The following is a 17,677-nucleotide window of genomic DNA, read 5'->3' as shown; positions in this document are numbered from 1 at the left end:
TGGCTGCCAGGACACAGGGGCTGACCCTGCTGAGCCCCAGCAAAGCAGTACTGGACTGACCTGACCCATCCCACCACATCTCATCATATCCCACCTCACCTCATCATATCCCATTCCCATCCCATGCCATCCTGTCCTTTCCCATCACATTGAGACCGCTGAGGGTGCTGCCTGGCCTGCTTGCCCTCAGCTCCCTGCTCCCCTGGAGCAAGGGAATGTCCGGGACTGTCCCCTCTGCCCATGGCTCCCTGATTTTGGGACCTCCAGCCCCCCCACCAGGCTGTAACCCCAGTCTGGAAAGCATTACACGCCTGTCGCATGGGGAAGTCTGTCCCAGTTCCGGAGCTGGGATCCCCCCACCCAGACCGGGGCCAGGGGGAGCCCACAAAGCGCCTTTGTTCCTGCCCTGGAACGAATGGATTGGAGGCAGCGGGGATCGGCTGTCAGCCGGTGACACTGGAGACCCATGGGTCAGGCAGAGGGAAGGGGGACAGGTGGAGGGATGGAGGGACAGACAGATGGACAGAGCTGATGTAGAGATCACTGGCTCTGGAAGACCTGCTCTGGTGCCAGCTGGGGGCTTGTGGCACAAGCAGAGCCCCTAGGTGATTCCCAGCACAGGAACCACAGCCCAGGGCTGGGGCAAATCCCAGTCCCTGCCATGGGGGACCCATTTGAGGACACCCTGGTGATGTCCGGTGCTGTCACAGGAGCTACTACCTCTTCCTTTCCCACCCCCTCCCCTCATCTCTCTACCAAGAGGAAACTTTTTAGCACGCCACAATTCTTAAGAGAAATTTATGGCCCATCAGGGAGCTGCAGGCCAGGGCTGTTCTCTCCGTGAACGCTTGCAGGGTTTCCTCCCGGCAGAGAGTGGCTTTGATGTGGCACATGCAGCTCTGCTGTGCTGGAGTCTCCCTCCAGTCCCATCCCTTCCCTCACCAGAGGATGACTCCGGCACAGCAGCCCCCAGCCGACCCTGTGCGTCCCATCCGGTGGGCAGCTCTGCCAGCACCCACTGTGCATGACGCCCTGCAGACCTGGCTCCCAGTGGGGCTGTGCCCTCCTCCCAAACCCTCTTACCAGCCTGTTTCTGCCCTGGGAGGACAAGATCCATCCGGGGAGGAGCGTGGCTGAGGGGGCAAAGCGAGGGTAGAAGTGCCTGGCTGCAGTTCCTGTCCCTGTCCTGCTGACTCACAGCGTGGTGGGGTGAGTCAGTGGCCTTTCCCCTCCCTGGACCGAGATTCCCGGCTCAGAGGGATGCCGAGATGCCTCCAGGGGATGCTCGGGGAGGTTTTTGCAGCCTGCAGATGGGGTGAAGTTGTGGTGTTTGCAGAAATGACAGCATGGCAGGACTGCATGTGCTCCTCCAGCTGGACCAGAGCTAGATCCTGACTTGAGCTGCATGGCAGTGGGGTCTGGCAGAGCATCCCTCCCCAGCACAGCATCCATCCCAAACCCAGCATCCAATCCCTTACAGAACTTTCATCCCTCAGGAAAGCATCTGTACCCCTGCAGAGCCTCCATCCCCTGGCAAAGCATCTGTCCCTGTCCCCTGTGCCTGCAGCCACCAGGTCCCCTCACCATGCCATGCCCCTGCCTGCTCCTGACCCAGCATCTCCCAGCACCAGGCCCCAGAGCCAGGGGGATTTCATCACCTTTATTCTGGGTGCAGCAGTGGGTGTCCTATGTCACCCCATTTTGGAGATGGAGAGGGGGACTGTGGGATGTGTCCAGGGATGGGGGCAGCCAGTTTCAGGTCAGGCACAGCCCAGAGTCCTCCTGGTCCAGGCACGGGGTAAGTCCAGAGTGGCTGAGGGAGGACTGGCTGTGCCCAGTTTGGCTGTGTTTTGATTCAGCTTTGTCCCGGTTTGCCTTTATCACTTTCCGGTTCAGCTGGACTCTGGGTGGGCTGTGACCTGGCCCAGTTCTAGCGTGCCCTGGTTCAGCCTGTCCCTGTTCAGCCATTTCTGGTTGAGCCGTGCCCTGGTTCAGCCATTCCCACCCCAGTTCATTCTGTCCCGGTTCATCCTGCCCTGGTTCATTTCATCCCGGTTTAGCCTGTCCCAGTTCATCCGATCTTGGCTCATCGCACCCCGGTCCAACCAGTCTTGGTTGAGCCCTGTGCGTCTTCATCTGGTCTGGTCTGTCCTGTCCCGGTTCATCTCGCTTCATCCCGTCTCGGTTTATCCTGTCCCCGTTGCAGTCCATCCCATCCCACCCCGATCCCTCGCGGCACAATAGCGCCACCTGCCGCCCCGTCAACGGAGCCTCCCGGTGCCAGTGAGACCCCGACTCCGACCCGGCTGGAGGGGCTTGGGGAGACTCCAGCCCCGCAGGGACCCCTCCAGGGCCGGGGTCCCTGACCCCATCCCCACCAGACGCTTACGGGGCCCGTGGATCAGGCCCAGCTCAGCCCACAGGGACCCACCGGGACGGGAGGCTGCGGGGGCCCGAGCTAGAGCAGGTGGGGCGTGGAGGAGCCCAGGTAGGTGCGGAGGTCGCTGAGGGTGGAGGGGATGATCTTGGCGGGGATGGTTTCCCGGTTGAGCGCCTTGTGGGCGGCGAAGCGGTGGCAGCCCCCGAAGGAGTAGAAGTAATCCCCGCCCTGGCTGCCCTTGATCCAGAGCACGTCGATAGGGGGAACCCGCTCGGGATCCTCCTGCGAAGAGAGAGAGAGACCCCCGAGAGCAATGCACGCCCCGGCACCCCCTGACCTGCCTCGGTGCTGCGAGATTTCCTGGTAGTGCCCCCAGGGTGTCATGGCGGGGTGTAGGGGTGGCACCCCGGGGGTCCGCAGCTGTGCTCACCTGCAGGGTCTCCATTAGGCTCTGCACCTTGCCCGGCTCCAGCTCCGCGGGGATGGGCCGAATGAGGACCCTCATGGGCACGTTGTGCACGGCCGAGATGTGCTGCGTGTGGATACTCCGGTCCGGGGCCTCGGCCATGGTTGCTGCCGGTGACCGGCCTCGACCTTCTTCCTGCTCACCCAGCCGAGCCCGCTGCTCCGCCCCGAGCAGCACAGCACCCAGCCGGGCGCCTCTGCTTCCTCTCAGCCCGGCCATCACCATCGTCACTGCCCCCGCCCCGCCGTTTTGCAGAGTCACAGTGAAGGGGCAGGTCGGGCTGCCGGGACGAGTGCCAGCTCTGGCTGGCCCGCTGCCCGCTCCAATTCGCCCTGGCCAGGCGGTGCTCGGGGCTGCCCTCGGCTTCTCAGCCGGCTTGGCACGCAGCGGCTGAACCCCCCTGCTGGGAGCTGCTCGGGGTGTTTGGGGTCCCCGACCCCAAGGGTCTCTGCTCCCGCCTGCTTGGGCTGGAGCTCTAAGGATCTGTGGTATCTCAGCTGGGAGCTGATATATGCTCCCCACCTGCTCAGCTGTGCCAGGATGATGTCCACACCCTCCTCCCCACTGACACCTGTGGGCTCTTTGATGAGGAAGAGGCACCATGAAACAGCCCTGGAGCTGTGCAGTGATGCTCCCTGGCCAGGCAGGCAATGCAGCTCTCCATCCCAGAATCTTTCTAGGTCACTCCACCATTCCAGTGTCCCAAATGGCAGAGAAGTTCCCAGCAAGAACTGGGTCTTCTGCCCCACCAGCTGCCTCAACTGGAGCAGCCTGGATCTGCAGCCAGGCCGTGGTGACAGTGGGTGGCTGCTCCTGGTCCCTCACCCTGACCCTTGGGAGTCATGGAGGGTCCCCAGCCTCAGTGCTGGCTCAGAGACACGCTGGATGACAGGACACATTGGGTGACTCACTGTCCCACGTGAGGGCTGGTGATGGTAACTGTTTGGGACAGGGATGTGAGGCTCTGGGATGATCTTTTGTAGAATGAATCCAGTGATGACTTTGCAGGTGGATTATTGTGCTCTTGCCTGTGGGGCAGCACTGATGTCACCAGGACCACAGTGCTCAGCGAGGGCTTCAGCAATAAGCTGCAGGATGAAAATAATTTGCCCTGCTCCATTTGGCACCCATCTCTGGGAAGGGAAGGGGGGACAGGCAGGAGTACCTGGCTAACCCTTGGAGCAGGGGCTCTACTGTGTTGTTCCCACCACCCCTGACCTGAGTGGAAATGGATGTGCACGTGATGGCAGCTGAAATAAAACCAGCTTCCTGAATCCTTCCTGCCTGCACAGCCGAGTCCCAGGGGTGAGGCTGGGGGTGCGTGAGCATCTCTGGGCACCCCTGGGCTGCCCGCCGGGCTCGCTGCCCCGCCGCTGGGATTTCACACGGCGCTTTGCTTCCAGGTCAGTGCTCTGTCGCCGCACGCAGCCTCCTCGGTGCTCCCTCCGGAGGGGTGGCATTACAAACGCACTGCTCACCACAGCAGGGGGTTGTCTGGCTGCTGCCGCCGGCTGCCGGGGCTGGCAAGGCAAAGTGGACAGCACCGGATGCTCCGGGTGGAACAGCTGCCCCCATCCTTGCCCTTAGTTTTGGGGAAGATGTTTTCTCCATGATGCTCCTGCCCCAGGGCTGCCCAGGGCACTGCGGGATGGACAGGCCAGTGGCCAGCTTCCCCTGCCTGGTGCTCACATGCCACCACCCACCACTGCCAGCACAAATCCCCCGAGACACACGGTTAGTGGCAGAAATCCCTTTTATATCCCTGAATTGCGTTACAAGTAATACTGCGGGCGGCCGGTTCTCAGTAGACTTGTCTTACTGGGGGCTGTCGAGTACAAAACCTGGCAGAAAAAAATCTTATCATGCACGGAAAATTATTGCTGTAGTATCTGCTATTTACAGGACAGACGGGGGCAGAGGTGCTGCGCTGCCCGGCCGAGGGACGCGAAAAGGCTCTGGCATTGCTGGGAAAGCCAGAACTGCTGCGGCTTCGCTGGTGGGTGCCAGCGTGGCCAGGGGGATGCTCTTCCCCCTGTGCGGGATGCGGGTGCGTGGCCACTGTGCCGTGGCAGCGAGGGCTGTGACAGGGACGTCCCCGGAGGTGCCAAGCCTGTGAGCCACGGCTGTGGCAACACAGACACCGCGGCGGCGGAAGGAAGACGGTGCAGGGAGGAAGACAGTGTGGGGGTACACGAGTGCAGCCCCGGGGGTGCCGGGCTGAGCCCCGAAGGTGTCAGGGGCCGGCACGGGGTGACGCGGCAGCTCGCGGCCCGAGGTAGGAAGCGGAGGCGCGGGTCGGGCCCCGCTCCGGGTGGCTGCACATGCGGTGCTCGCTCCGGGGCCGGTGCGGGGATGCTCCGCCGGGAGGTTGCATAGAATGGCTGGTTTGTCCCCGCCGGGCTGGCACGGGGCAGGGAGCAGAGGTGGAGCCTGTGGCAGCGAGGAAGAGGAAGGAGAAGGGCTTTGCCTTGCAGAGGTTGGCAGGGCTGCTGGGCTGGCTCATGCCCTCCTGCCTTCGTGCCCGCCGCACGGTTTGCTCTCGGGGTCCTGTCCCCGTCTGTGTCACCGTGGCTGTGTCCTGGCATGGTGGCATGGCCCTGCCAGTCTTGGCAAATAAATAGTGAAAAGCATAAGTTATAAATAATATAAATAAGAACATTTAAATAGACTCACCCAAACTTGACGGGTACACTGATCCCCTCCTCCTCGACACAGCTGGGGGCTGATGGTGGGGGGGGGGCCGCTGGGGAGAGGTCCAGGCAGAGGCTGGGGGTGTGTGGAGGGAAGCTGGGGTTTCGGTGCTGCCCCAGGTCTGGGTCTCCAGCATGGCCGTTTGCACAGCGAGGATGGCTGCACCTGCCTGGGGGTGTTTTTCCCCAGGCCATCACCATGGCAGAGGCCAGTCATACCTGGCCAAGCTGGGACCCAGCAGAGGGGGACGTGTCCCACAGGTCTCTGCCAGGGGGTCCCACAGGTCTCTTGCTCTTCCCCTGACCCTGGGACTGTGAAGCCACAGGGCCAGAGTGAGCACTATGCCATGGGGTATGTCCCATGGGACTGTGCCAGGCAGGGGAGCATCAGGGGGCCCCAGGAAGGTGGGCTGCAGGGACCGTCCAAGGGTGGCTGACAGCCCTGCCCTCCTTTTAGCTGCACTGTCCATCAGTCCCACCAAGCCATCAGTAGCTCCAGCCCATGGTCCCATCAGTGTTAGGGGTCAAGGTGAGGTTTAGCTCCTGGGGGGAGCAGGAAAATGTCTTTTCTCCCTCAGGATCCCCCAAGAGGAGAAGCAGCAGCTCTAAATAAATAATAGCAATAAATTAAATAAATAGAGGTGGGAGTCACGAGCTGGGGAAGGAATGTCTCTCCTGGGTCTGGAAGAGGTAACCCTGGGTGAGTCCCCTGCAGAGAGACCTGCCTGGCTGCAGGGGGCTCGGGGACCTGGGCAAGGAGCAGGGTCCTGCTGTGGACCTGACTGGATCTGGCCCTTCCCAGGGAGTGCTGGGGCTCCTTCCTTCCAGGTGGGGAGGAAGTCTGCAGGGATGTGTCCTCCAGCCACGGCACAGCCACAAACTGGCCAGCTGCAGCTGCAGGAGAGCTGGTGTGGGGACTGGGATGGGGACTGGGATGGGGATGGGGAGGGGGCGAGGAACAGGGATGTGCGGCAGGGCGCTGGGGGGGCTAGTTCCCTATTGCACAGCTGTGTTCGGAGCCCTTGAAGCAGGCAGACTCGTAGTGCTTGTTGAGGTACGACTTGAGGGCGAAGGTCTTCTCGCACTGCTTGCACTTGTAGTGCTTGAAGGCGGAGTGGGTCTGCATGTGGGCGCGCAGGTTGGAGCGGTCGGCGAAGGCTTTTCCGCAGTGGGAGCAGCCGAAGGGCTTCTCCCCAGTGTGGGACCTCATGTGGCCCTGCAGCAGCCAGGGCCGGCTGAAGGCCTTGCCGCACACGTCGCACTTGTGCTTGAGGTTGTGGGTGAGGACGTGCATGGCCAGGGCAGGCATGGAGACGTACGCCTTGCCGCAGGTCGGGCATTTCCTTGCCATCTTGCTGTCCAGGCTGCGGTGGGTCTGCTTGTGCCGGCTGAGGTTGGAGGAGGTGGCGTAGGTCTTGCCGCACTCGGGGCAGGAGTGGCGGTGGCTGCCGCGGCGGTGGCTCTCGCTGCGCCGGCGCGACCGCCCGTCCGTGATGAAGAAGGCGTCCATGGAGTAGCTGTCCGTCACTGCCGCTTCCCCGTTGAAGTAGCGGGCGGAAAAGCTGGACTGGGGGCTCTCGGGATCGCTGTACTCCTCGTGGCCAGGAGCGTAGGCTGGGTCCGGTGGCGGCGGCGGCAGACCCTGCTTCTTGTCGGTGTCGTAGCCGGCGGGTGCCAGGCAGTGCTGGAGGTACCCTGCGGGGATGACACAGTGGCATCACCATCCCTCCCGGCTACCGCCACCAGGGACAGGGGAAAGCCACGAGCCAAAAATGCCCACTGGGGGTGCAGAACCAGGGCTGTCTCTCAAGCACCAGTCCCTTGTCTCTTCTCAGCCTCATCCTTCCACACCAGAGCTGAGTCTATCCCAGCTCCTCTCCACATCTGCTGGCAGGATGGGTCTTGTCCTGTGGGGCTGCCCCAGGTGGGATCCAGGGATGGGGCTGCAGGACATCCAGCTGCGCCCACCCGGGTGCTGCCCAGCTGCCTGGCTACAGGCAGCCCCCGGGGGCCATTAGCCACCCGACAGCTGTCGGTGCCGAGCACCTCATTGAGCGCCTCATTGTTCACCAGGGCAGGCACCAATAATGAGCTCTGCTCCATCCACCTCCTTGCTTCCAGAACCCCTGGGAAAGCCAGGGTGAAGAGGAATAGGCTGCTCAAGGTTTCCCTTCCTCAGCAAAGCGACTGGGAAAGGCTCCTCTCCTCCCTGCCCTCCCGATCTCTGCAGGAACTGTTCCCAAAGGATATGGCAGCACCTGGAGACCAGCAGCACCAGGGCCCTGGGCTGTGGAGAGAGACCCCACAGCCCCCCCCAAGTGCAGAGCAGGGCCTGGGTGCCTCTCTAGGAGTGTCACCATCATGTGACATTGGTGCAGGTCTGCTCATGGCACGGCTCCGGATAAAGGACTCCTGACCTGGGGCAGAGCCACTGCCACACAGGCATCCCTGTCCCTCTGTGCTGGCACACGAAGGTCATGGCGGAGAAGCAGCGCAGCCCTCTCCCTGCCTAGCTGGTGGCCAGTGTCCCCATGGGTCACGCTGCCAGCCCGGGTCCCCCAAACCAGGACCGGTGGTCTCCTGCTGGCCATTGTCAGCCACCTCAAAGGACATGTCCCTGCAGTTGGTGACAGCGGGAGCTGCTGGGGGCCGGGGTCGGTGCAGGGACAGGCTCATCCGTGCATGGATTCCCTCCCCCGCAGGTGCCGCTGAGCATCCCCTAAATCTAGCCTCCCTCCCACCCATGGGACTCCCCACCCGGGGCGCGCGGCTGCTGCCCTTCATCTCATGGGGAGCTGGAGGTGCCTGCGGTGGGGAGGGGGCTGCGCGGCAGGGGCCGAGCTCGGCCCCCTCCGCCCCCCCGTGCCGTGCTGACAGCGCGGGCTGTGCGGAAAGCGTCTGCTCAGCAATTTCTCACGCTGCCTCCGAGCATGCAGCAAGGTTATTTCCAGGAGAGCAGCGTCGGCAGCTTCTGCCCAGCTGCAGCACATCCCTCCCCCACTGGCTCTCGGCTCCTGATGCGGGGGGGAGCAGAGAACCCCCCCGGACCTCAAACCCCTGTGCCTGGCAGGGAAAGCCCCCCAGAGGCTGGGAAGCAGCGAGCAGTAGGAAAGGGGGGTCAAGAACCTCGGCAGTTGGGTGGTCTTGACGTGTGCGTGGCTGGATCAGGCCCACCCTGCACCCCCGCACCCAGCTCAGCCTCTCAGTCCCCCAGCAGCCAGGACCCGTTAGCCCACCATCCGGCACGGACCTCCCCTGCTCCCCGGCAGGTCCCTGGGTCGCCCCGTCGGGGGTCTCTGCCAAGCCCAGGTGACTCCCCGAGTACCTTCCCCCGGTGCCCCGGACGGGGCTCCAGGGACCGCGGCCACCCCCAGCCCAGCCCTCCGCACCTCTCCTAGCGTTGCGGGTAGGGGGCTGCTGCCCCCTGCATCTCCCTGTGCCCCCGGGAGGCGACAGCCCCCCCCCACCGCGCTCCCGGGGGGGCTCAGGGCACCGCTGCGAACAATGAAACCCGCAGGCACGGGGAGGCTCCCGCTCCCCCCGTCGTCCCCCCCGCCTGCCCCTGTAGTCCAGCTGCTTCGAACCCCCCAGAACTTAAGATGGGAAGGAGCCGGTCCCCACTGCACCCCGAGAGGAGGGGAAGCAGGTCGGGCAGGGGCACGGGGGGGGCGGGCTGTCGCTGTCATGCAGAGGATGTATCCCTAAGGACCAACTTCGGTGGCCCCGGAGAAGGGGACATGGAGAAGAGGGACGACCCCCGCCCTCTACCCCCGCTCTGCACTCCCTGCACGACGCCCGGCTGCGGGACACAACGCCGGGGACCCCCCGCCCCCTCCTGCCCCGCGTCCCCCGCGCCCCCCGTCCCCGGTTTTCCTCGGTACACAATAGCGGCGGGGGGGTGCCTTTCCGGAGCCCCCGGCCCCGCACTCACCATCGCCGGCGGCGGGGCCGGGCAGCGCGTAGGGGGGTTCCAGGGGAGTGTAGGGGGGCGCGGGGGCCCCGGCGGCCGGGAACGCCTCCGCCTTCAGCTTCTTCACCAGGAAGGAGCGGGGCATGGCGGGGCCGGGCCGGTGCCCTCAGCACCGGGACTGCTCCGGTACCGGCACAGACACCGGCCCCGGCCCCCGCCCCGGCCCCGGCTGTGCGGGCGGCGAGGAGCCGGGAGCCGAGTGCGAGGGGCGGGGAGGCAGGAGGAGGAGGAGGAGGAGGAGGAGGAGGAGGAGGAGGGGGAGGAGGAAGAAGAGAAGGAGGAGGAAGCCAGGCTGCCGGGGGGGAGGGGGCCGCTCCGCCCGGCCGCGCCCGGAGCCCTCCCGGAGCCCCCCCCGAAGACCCCCGAGCCGCCGGCAGCGCCGGGCGCCCCGGGCATCACGGCAGTGGGGGCGTCCCCGGTCCCTCCCCCAGCGCCCCGCCTCCCACTGCCACGGACAATGGGGACCCGCGGGGACGGGGGGTGGGGGGGGATGGCTGCCTCCCACCGCCTTTGTCTCCCTGCCGCCAGTCCCCAGGGCCTGCGAAGGACGGGGCTGCAGGGCGGGGGTCCCCATCCCTGCCCCTATCCCTTTCCCCATTCGTGTCCCTGCTCTCTATCACTGTCCCGTGTCCCTGTTTCGTGCCCCTTTCTCTTTTCCTTGTCCTTGGTCCCCATCCCTATCCTCATTCCCTGTCTCTGATCCTGTCCCTCTTCTTGTCCTCACCTCTGTCGCCTGTCCCTTTCCACTGACCTCTTTCCCTTGTCCCTTCCTCTGTCCCTTGTTCTCCATCCCCATCTCTGTTCTCTTTTCCCTGCCTTCATCCCTGTCCCACCTCTGTCCTGTCTGTATCTCTGCCTGCTGACCCTTCCCCCCTCCCCATTCCTTTTCCCTATCCCTTTCCCCACCTTCTCCCCATTTCCTGTGTCCTTGTCCTCATCGCGGTCCCCGGGGAAGCTCTGTGACCTTTGCAGCCTACAACAATAGCCAGGCTCGTGGCGGTGCATTGTTCCCTGCCGGAGCCCCCCACTCCCCCGCCTCCCCTCAACCACGCTCCACTGCTGCCCTCCCCGGAGCAGGATGAACCCCCGGTTCTGCAGGCTGGCTCTCCTGGGGCTGTGCCAGCCCGAGGGCTGGCAGGTGACACTGCGACCTGGCTGGCAGCAGGCCCTGCTCTCCCCGAGCCCTGTGCTATGCTGAGAACGTTGCAGCACATCACTGAGGACAGTCCCTCATCTGTCACCGCAGGCAGAGCACTGGCACGGCCGGTGCAGGGCAGCCCTAGACGACCCCAGCCTCGAGAGGCACCAGCCCCTTTGGCTGGGCACATGGCATTGGGCCTGGGGGGTGAAGGCAGTACCCCCCCCTGCCCCAGCACCCTGGGTCTGCCTGCTCCAGCTGTGTCAGCCCCGCTCACTGCTTTGTGTGGCACCCCACAGCCCAGGGCACCCCACAGCACCCCATAGCCCAGGGCATGCCACATCCCACAACAACCTATACCCCACAGCTCAGGTCATCCCACAGTATCCCACAGCCCTGGGTACCCCTTAGCACACTGCATTCCACAGCCCACCGCATCCCACAGCATCCTAGACCCCGGAGCATCCCACATCCCACTGCTTCCCACAGCCCCCCCCACCCGCCCTCGTTCCCGGGGCTGGGGGTCCTGGTGCTGCGCCCACATGGTCTGGGGTCTCTCCCCCCCTCCAGCAGCACTGGCCCGGGGCTCGTAGGCAGCCACACGGATCCCATCTGTCCCCGTAAGCCCTGACGTCAGGCTTCTGCCAAGTTCAAGGTCACCTTTCCCGGAGGGCCATGGCCCTGGGAGAATGTTGCCTCGCCGGGCTGCTCCCGGCTCCCCCCTCAGCCACGCACCGGGCTCCCGGCCTCTGCTCCCTGATTTATTTATCCACGTGTGCCGTTTCACTCCTTGAAGGCACGTTTGCAGAACGGGCGATTACTTACGCCCTAGTTGGGCCGGGCCTGCCTGCCTGCCCGCCCGCTGCCCGGGGATTTTGTCTCTCTCCAGGCTGTGGTGTAATAAGGGAGGTAATTAAGTGTAAAAGACAGGGGGAGGGAGGGCTGGGAGAGGGGGAATAGGAACCCGGCTCCTTTCAGAGGCAGGGGACTGAGATAATGTATGTTAATAACCTGCAATCAGTCCTGCCGAGCTGTGCTAATATTGCTGACTGCGGCGGCTGGGCCCCCCCCAAACCTGCCCCCGCCACCGTGGGGAGGGAGGGGAGCGCCAGAAGAAAGGCTCAGCCTTTCTCCTCCGCGGCAGCCGGGTTTCTGCCTTCCTGTGCAGCTGTATGGAAATAATTCCCATTGGAAGCAATTGTTTCCCTGGCATGACGGTGGGGGCGGTGGGTGTCCGGTGGGCTTGAGTCTTTGGGGGGATCCCATGGGCAGAAGCATCCTCTCAGGGTGCAGGGAGAGGGGGATTGGGTCCTCAGGTCAGCTCCTGGTCTCCCCACAGGGCATGGGGTACATCCCACTCCTGGGATGAGACAGGCCACCCCACAGTGCCCCCACACCTCCTCTCTGGTCCTCATCCGGATCCTGGATGCATGGTGCTGGGGGGTCAGCTGGGGGGATGCCTGGTGATGCCAGGGGCAGATCCCACTGTCCTCACTCCTGCCATCTCTGCTGCCTCAGTCATGGGACCCCCAGTGCCACCGGCTGGGGGGCTGCTGGCCATTAGCTATTCCAGCCGCGTCCTTCCCGCAGGCAGCCGGGCTGCAGCCGGAGCCCCGAAGTGGCTCCAATCCCCGGCTCGGAGGCACGGCAGGCGCGGGGAGCAGATTGCCAGACAAAGGGACGGGGACAAAGGCCCGGCTGCCTCGTGCCCCAGGGAAGGGGTGCAGGCACGTGTGGGGTGTCAACCTGGCCTGGGGGCTGCTGCTGCTTCCTGACCCCCCCATGCCTGCTGTGCCTTGGTGTCCACCAGGCCCTAACCCTTGCTGGCAGAGCCAGGATGCCACTAGGTACCAGGTGGCACAGCCCTGGCACTGGTCCTGTGTCACCCCCTGACCAGCACAGTACTCTCACTGTGCCTCAGTTTCCCCAGCTGCCCCTGTACAATGCCCCTGCCCTGTGTCCCCTCTCTGGTCCCTCTCTCAGTGGACAAGGGTCCCACCCAGCCCTGCCTGAGCCATCTTTGTCACCAGTCCCCACAGCCGGCTACAAACCCACCATCCAAGGGGCAGCTGCTGCCTCTGCCACAGCACAGGGCTGGGAACGCTGCAGGTGCTGCCAGGCACAGCTGGGGCTGTACCCACCCGCAGGGACCTGGGGGACTTTTGATGATGCCAAACAGCACCAGACCCCCCAAGGACGGGATGGGATGTCGCCCAGGCAGGAGGCACCTGTGTGGGCACATGGGAGACCAAGGGTTGAGCAAACACCTTCTATTGCTTTGAACACAACAGAGACACCCTGTGCCCAGGCTGGGAACAAAGCCACCGAGCTGAGCACAGTGAGGTGATGTACACGCAGCTGCCCCAGTCCCCAGTGCTGCTTCCAGCCCTTGCTGGGTTTGGGGGTGTGTGCTGGGAAGAGGGGCTGTCCAGGGGTGCCCGTCCTGCTCACGCCGGGCACTGCAGGCTGCAGTAGTCAGCAGATTTGAAGAAGCCGTAGATGCTGACGAGGGGGAACATGATCAGGGCCCCCAGGAGGGAGCCCAGCTGTTCCAGTGCCCCGTACCACATCAGCGCGCTGCGGCTGCGGCTCCGCAGGATCACCCCGGCCATCACCTTCACGTAGGAGAGCGTCCCGATGAAGAGCACCCAGGAGAGGACCTGCTGGTGCAGGGGGGGAAGAGCGGTCAGCAAGGGCCAGGGGTTCCCCACTGTGGGGATGGGGGATATTGTGCTAGACCCAGAGACCAGCCCAAGCAAGAGGGATCCCGTGACTTACGATGGTGGCACTGCCCCACTGGGACTGCCGGAGGAGTGGGCAGGGACTCATCACGGCGATGGTCATGTTGTAGGCAGCAAAGCCCATCCCTGCCACGGTGAGGGTGCCCAGCAGGGCCAGGGACCTGCAAGGGACATGCAAGTGACACTGGAGAACACTGCCAGCATGGCCATGGTGAGGAGCACAGACCAATGGCATAACCTGATGGCTCCATGCTGACTCCATCTTCCTCTCCCAGGGTGTCTCTGTTGGCAGAGCACAGACACACCATGGACCCTTGCCCACCCAGTGCCTTGCCCCCCTCCCCACTGCAAAGCCCCCCAGCACCCTATTACCCACCTGCTGGGCAGAAGCGTGGCCACCACACAGGCGAGGGGGTTGGCCACAGAGCTGAGGGTGGCAGCCAGGTGGTAGGCAATGTTGCCATAGGGCAGGCAGGAGTAGGACTGCACAGACGGCAGGACCCCGTTCATCAGGGTGCTTGCCCAAGCAGTGAGGAAGTAGATGAAGGTGAGCTTGGCCAAGGGGTAGTAGGCCTTCTCCGGGAGGATGTCCCCAGGTCCCTTGGCATCCTTTGGACATGCACAGCCTCTGTTCAGCTGTGAGTCAGCTCCCTCATCCGGGATCTGGTCAAACGAGCTCAGCACGATGCTTCTCGGAAACAGCTGCTGCTGGGAGACCTCCCACACCTTGGGCTGCCTGGTGAGGAAGAAGAAGGCCAGCAAGCAGACCATCATCATTACAGTCATGAGAAGGAAGAAGAAGAAGGTGGAGAAGTTGGCTGGGAGGTAGTGGGTCTCCAGCTGGATGATGGTGGTCTCCATGGTCTCATTGCCGCTGGTGATGTTGACCAGGTGGGTAACGTTGTTGCAGCTGAAGATGCCAGAGCCCTGTCCCAGGGCGATCATGGCAGGGATGAGACCACTGAGCCCTTCACCTATGAAGAAGGTGGTCAGGTACCGGGGCTGCAGCTGTATCATGAAGGGCAGGAAGGTGACGGAGGAGGTGCAGTCCACCAAGGCCAAGAAGAAGGTGAGGATCATGAAGGCAGTGCTGCGGGGCCTACCAGCAATGGAGGTTGTGTGGTCCCAGAAGAAGGCCAGGAGCAAGCAGGCCAAGACACCCACAGACACAATCACATAGATAACAGCCACATCCTTCAGCAAGCCAGGCCGAAAGCGATGCATGAGGGTGACAAAGAGCGGTCCCACGTTGGCCATCTGGATGATGATGGTGATGTAGGAGGGCAGGTCCCACTGCTCTGGCAGTATCGTCACCAGCACCGGCAGCTCGACCCACAGCCCGTTGACAGCCACCCAGGAGCCCATGCCAAAGGCACAGGCCAGGAAGTGGGTGAGCAGTGCCATGGCTCAGGGCTGGGTACCCAGGCCTGGGGGTGATGCTGTGAAAAGAGGCTTTGGTCAGACCTGATCCCTCTGGACTCTGACTCTGGTATCCTGCGTCCACTGCCTGTGGTCCTGCTCCAGCAGGCAGGCAGAGCAGCTCCCCTTAGGGATGGCAGAATATCACAGCCTCCCTGTGGCCTGCCCCAGCCCACCTTTGTCCCCTGCAAGCCCTGACAACACCTCTGTTCCCTCTGGGTGATGACACTGCACCCTCCTGCACTGGGTGTGGGACCTGCTCAACTCTGCCTGGTAAGCCAGGGCTGGGGACAGGACCCAACAGGGCATTGAACCTGCCCCACCTCATGGTGCAGCACAACACGGGCTGGCACACCATGGGCTGGCATGGCCTGATGTGGCACAGCACAGGCTGGCATGGTGCAGCATGGCCTGGCATGGCATGACTTGGGATGGCTCCACACAGCCAGAAACACCACGGCCTGGCACGGCTCGGCACAGCCTGGCATGGCATGGCACAGGCTGGCAGGGGGTGAAGATGGCTCTCACCTGGGGGCCAGGAGGCCGGGGCAGCCGCTCTGCCGGGGCACGGAGGTCTCGTTTCCTCCCACGGCTCCCGCAGGGACAGTCGAGAGCAGCGCCTGCCTCTTCCCAGCAGGCTCCCGTGCGATCCCGGCAAGCACCGGCAGCCGCGGGAGATCGGCCCTGGCAGCCCCACCTGCAAACCAGCCCGGCTCGTGCCCGCGAGCTGAGTCACCCAGGATCCGGCCACATCCCCTGGGCTCTGGCTCCCATCCTGCTCTGGAGAGCGGGACCCCCGTGTCCCCACGTCCCCACAGCCCAGCCAAGCCAGCTCCAGCCCTTTGCCGAGCCCAGCGGAGGAAACCCGAGTCTCCCGGGGCTGAGCCTGACGGGTGCAACAACCCACTCATGGCTCCGTCCCCGCCGAGGGTCTCCGGTAGGGACCAGGAGCCAGGAAGGAAGCAGCTGGCCGGTCTAACCGGTCCCTCGGCCATTCCCAAGGGGGAACTCACTGCGCTGTGGGGACCCGGCAGCAGAACGCGGGCGGGAGCCAGTTCTGGCTGCCGGGACAGCGACGTGAGCCGGCGTGTCGCGTCACTAACCTCCGGATGCCGGCGGGTGACGGGCTGCCGGCCTGGTCCCCGGGGTCACGGGGTGCCTGGGGGGGACCCCGCGCCCTCCTGCCACCCGCTCAGCAGGGGGGGCCCAAAGCTGTATTTCAGGGTGTCTGTCTTGGGTGGGGACGTCCCAGCAGGTCCCCGGGGGGGCAGATGAGCTGCGGGGTTGGTCAGCTGCCGGCAGAGGGTATGACGGGATAAAAGCGGTAAGAAAGCGTAAGGGAAAGCACTGCTGCCCCTGGAGGGTTCTGGGGGGTCCTGCTCCGGAGGGGACCCTCACGGCCAGAGGGACCGGCTCGGGTGCCAGCTGCTCCCCCCGGTGGGGCAGGGCAGGGTTTTTCGTCAGCCTGAGCACAGACAAAAAGGGGCAGGGACCTCTGATCCTGCCTCCTCTTCCGGTGGGTCCCTGGTATGTGTCCCTGGAGGCCAAACTCCAACCGTGTCCCCACTCCCTCAACCCCCCTACCCAGCTCCCGGTCACCTCCTGCCCTCACCCTGACAGCTTGGGGACAGCCCTGCCCCGGGGGTCACCGCTGCCCTCCGTCCCCACGTACCGCCGGTGCCGGGGACAGTCCCATGGCCGGTGCTGGCCGCTGCGTCGCCGGTGTGCCTCGGCTTGGCCGAGTGCCGGTGATTATTCTTGGTGACGTCCCGGTCACTCTACTTGTCCCTGGCTGAACTGCGTCACACCTATTTCAGGCTGCTTCTTTCAGGTGTGAATGTCACCCGGTGACAGCGTATGTCCCCACCGGGGATCTCAGGCTGGGATGTGGCCCTCGGGGTCCCCGGAATATGGCTGCAGAGTGACTGTCCCCCCTTCTCGGGACTACTGCGAGGCTGGGCACATCTGACCCCACCTCCAGCAAGAGGGGACCAGGCGACGACTAGAGCCGTTAGCCACTTACACCGGCCGGGAGGTGACACAGGTGAAGGATCAGAGGCCAGGTCACCCCCAGCAGCACCACCCCCCCATCTCATCCCAGCACCCACTGCCCCGGGACGCGGCTCTTCCCCCAGCACCCACCGGGTGTCGCTGGGAGAGCGGGCTGCAGCCCTGCCAAACCCGGGGTTGCTTTCTCCAGCGCCCTCCCTGCCTGCCCACCCTGCCTGTACCCTGTCCCTCTGGGGGCTGCAGCCACCCCGCCCCGCTCCTGGCCCCGTCTGTGTCCCGACAACGGAGCATCCAGGTGCCGCAGGGACAAGAGTGTCCCCGGGGTGCTGCTGGCACGGCCGGGTGCCCGCGGCGGGGACACGGTCTGGGGGGGGGGGCTGCTGTAGTTTAAGCCCCCAGCTTAACCACTCGCTCCTGGTGGGACGGGGGAGGGAATGGGAAGGGTAAAAGGGAGAAAACCGGCGGGCTGAGATAAAAACCCCATGTCCCCTCTTCCTTCTTTTTCCTCTTTTTTTTTAGTGCTGAGCAGGACGTTCTAGGGATAGGACACCCCAGCAGGGCCAGCTATCTCCACCCGTGTCCCTCCCCAACTCCTCGCGCACCCCCGGCCAGCCCGCTGGAGTAGAAACAGCCTCGGCTCTGCGCAAGCGCTGCTCGGCCTGGACTGAAACATCCCCGGCTTATCAGGGCTGTTTTCGGCACAAATCCAAACCAGCCCCGCACCACCTCCTACAGAGAAAATTAACCCTATCCCAGCCAAAACCAGTACAGGTGTCCCGGGGGAACTGGGAGGGGAAGCAGGTCTACGATGCTGAGAGAAACCAGACGTGGGGGGCTCGGGTTGCCCCCGGGTCAGCTGAGGT

At 64.2% G+C, this 17,677-nt stretch overlaps 3 protein-coding genes across 8 annotated transcripts; all 3 read right to left on the bottom strand.

The window, feature by feature from the left end:
• Nucleotides 1-1,641: 1,641 nt before the first annotated feature.
• Nucleotides 1,642-3,690, bottom strand: SRXN1 (sulfiredoxin 1). The gene is made up of 3 exons (XM_051633420.1): nt 3,672-3,690; nt 2,811-3,256; nt 1,642-2,662 (listed from the first exon to the last, which is right to left on the bottom strand). Exons 1-3 carry the CDS (start codon nt 3,688-3,690, stop codon nt 2,459-2,461), a joined length of 669 nt encoding a protein of 222 aa, XP_051489380.1. The 3' UTR covers nt 1,642-2,458.
• Nucleotides 3,691-4,581: 891 nt separating this feature from the next.
• SCRT2 (scratch family transcriptional repressor 2) lies at nt 4,582-9,637 on the bottom strand. Its single transcript, XM_051633009.1, has 2 exons — nt 9,468-9,637; nt 4,582-7,231 (listed from the first exon to the last, which is right to left on the bottom strand). Exons 1-2 carry the CDS (start codon nt 9,589-9,591, stop codon nt 6,525-6,527), a joined length of 831 nt encoding a protein of 276 aa, XP_051488969.1. The 5' UTR covers nt 9,592-9,637; the 3' UTR covers nt 4,582-6,524.
• A 3,262-nt stretch (nt 9,638-12,899) lies between these two features.
• Nucleotides 12,900-16,999, bottom strand: SLC52A3 (solute carrier family 52 member 3). 6 transcript variants are annotated; one of them, XM_051633320.1, is made up of 6 exons: nt 16,477-16,999; nt 15,908-16,096; nt 15,333-15,501; nt 13,762-14,824; nt 13,423-13,546; nt 12,900-13,304 (listed from the first exon to the last, which is right to left on the bottom strand). In XM_051633320.1, the coding sequence occupies exons 4-6, from the start codon at nt 14,787-14,789 to the stop codon at nt 13,092-13,094; spliced, it is 1,365 nt and encodes a 454-aa protein (XP_051489280.1). In that variant the 5' UTR covers nt 14,790-14,824; nt 15,333-15,501; nt 15,908-16,096; nt 16,477-16,999; the 3' UTR covers nt 12,900-13,091. The 6 variants fall into 6 exon arrangements, with proteins under 6 accessions (XP_051489280.1, XP_051489282.1, XP_051489284.1 ...); XM_051633322.1 differs by lacking the exon at nt 16,477-16,999 and adding an exon at nt 16,417-16,451; XM_051633324.1 differs by lacking the exon at nt 15,333-15,501.
• Between the last annotated feature and the right edge of the window lie 678 nt (nt 17,000-17,677).

The sequence above is a fragment of the Apus apus genome, chromosome 15 (assembly GCF_020740795.1).
Source record: "Apus apus isolate bApuApu2 chromosome 15, bApuApu2.pri.cur, whole genome shotgun sequence".
Lineage (NCBI taxonomy): Eukaryota > Metazoa > Chordata > Aves > Apodiformes > Apodidae > Apus > Apus apus.
Note: the sequence above shows the minus strand (reverse complement) of the source record. Positions and strands in the feature narration are given on the sequence as shown.

Bases quoted from the DNA above. Each gene is read 5' to 3' on its own strand.
- SRXN1 (XM_051633420.1), bottom strand. The intron at 2,663-2,810 runs GTGAGCACAGCT...CTCTCTTCGCAG, and splicing joins GCCTAATGGAGACCCTGCAG to GAGGATCCCGAGCGGGTTCC.
- SCRT2 (XM_051633009.1), bottom strand. From the start codon at position 9,591: ATGCCCCGCTCCTTCCTGGTGAAGAAGCTGAAGGCGGAGGCGTTCCCG. The intron at 7,232-9,467 runs GTGAGTGCGGGG...TCATCCCCGCAG, and splicing joins CGGCCCCGCCGCCGGCGATG to GGTACCTCCAGCACTGCCTG.
- SLC52A3 (XM_051633320.1), bottom strand. From the start codon at position 14,789: ATGGCACTGCTCACCCACTTCCTGGCCTGTGCCTTTGGCATGGGCTCC. The intron at 13,547-13,761 runs GTGGGTAATAGG...TGTCCCTTGCAG, and splicing joins GCCACGCTTCTGCCCAGCAG to GTCCCTGGCCCTGCTGGGCA. The intron at 13,305-13,422 runs GTAAGTCACGGG...CTGCACCAGCAG, and splicing joins AGTGGGGCAGTGCCACCATC to GTCCTCTCCTGGGTGCTCTT.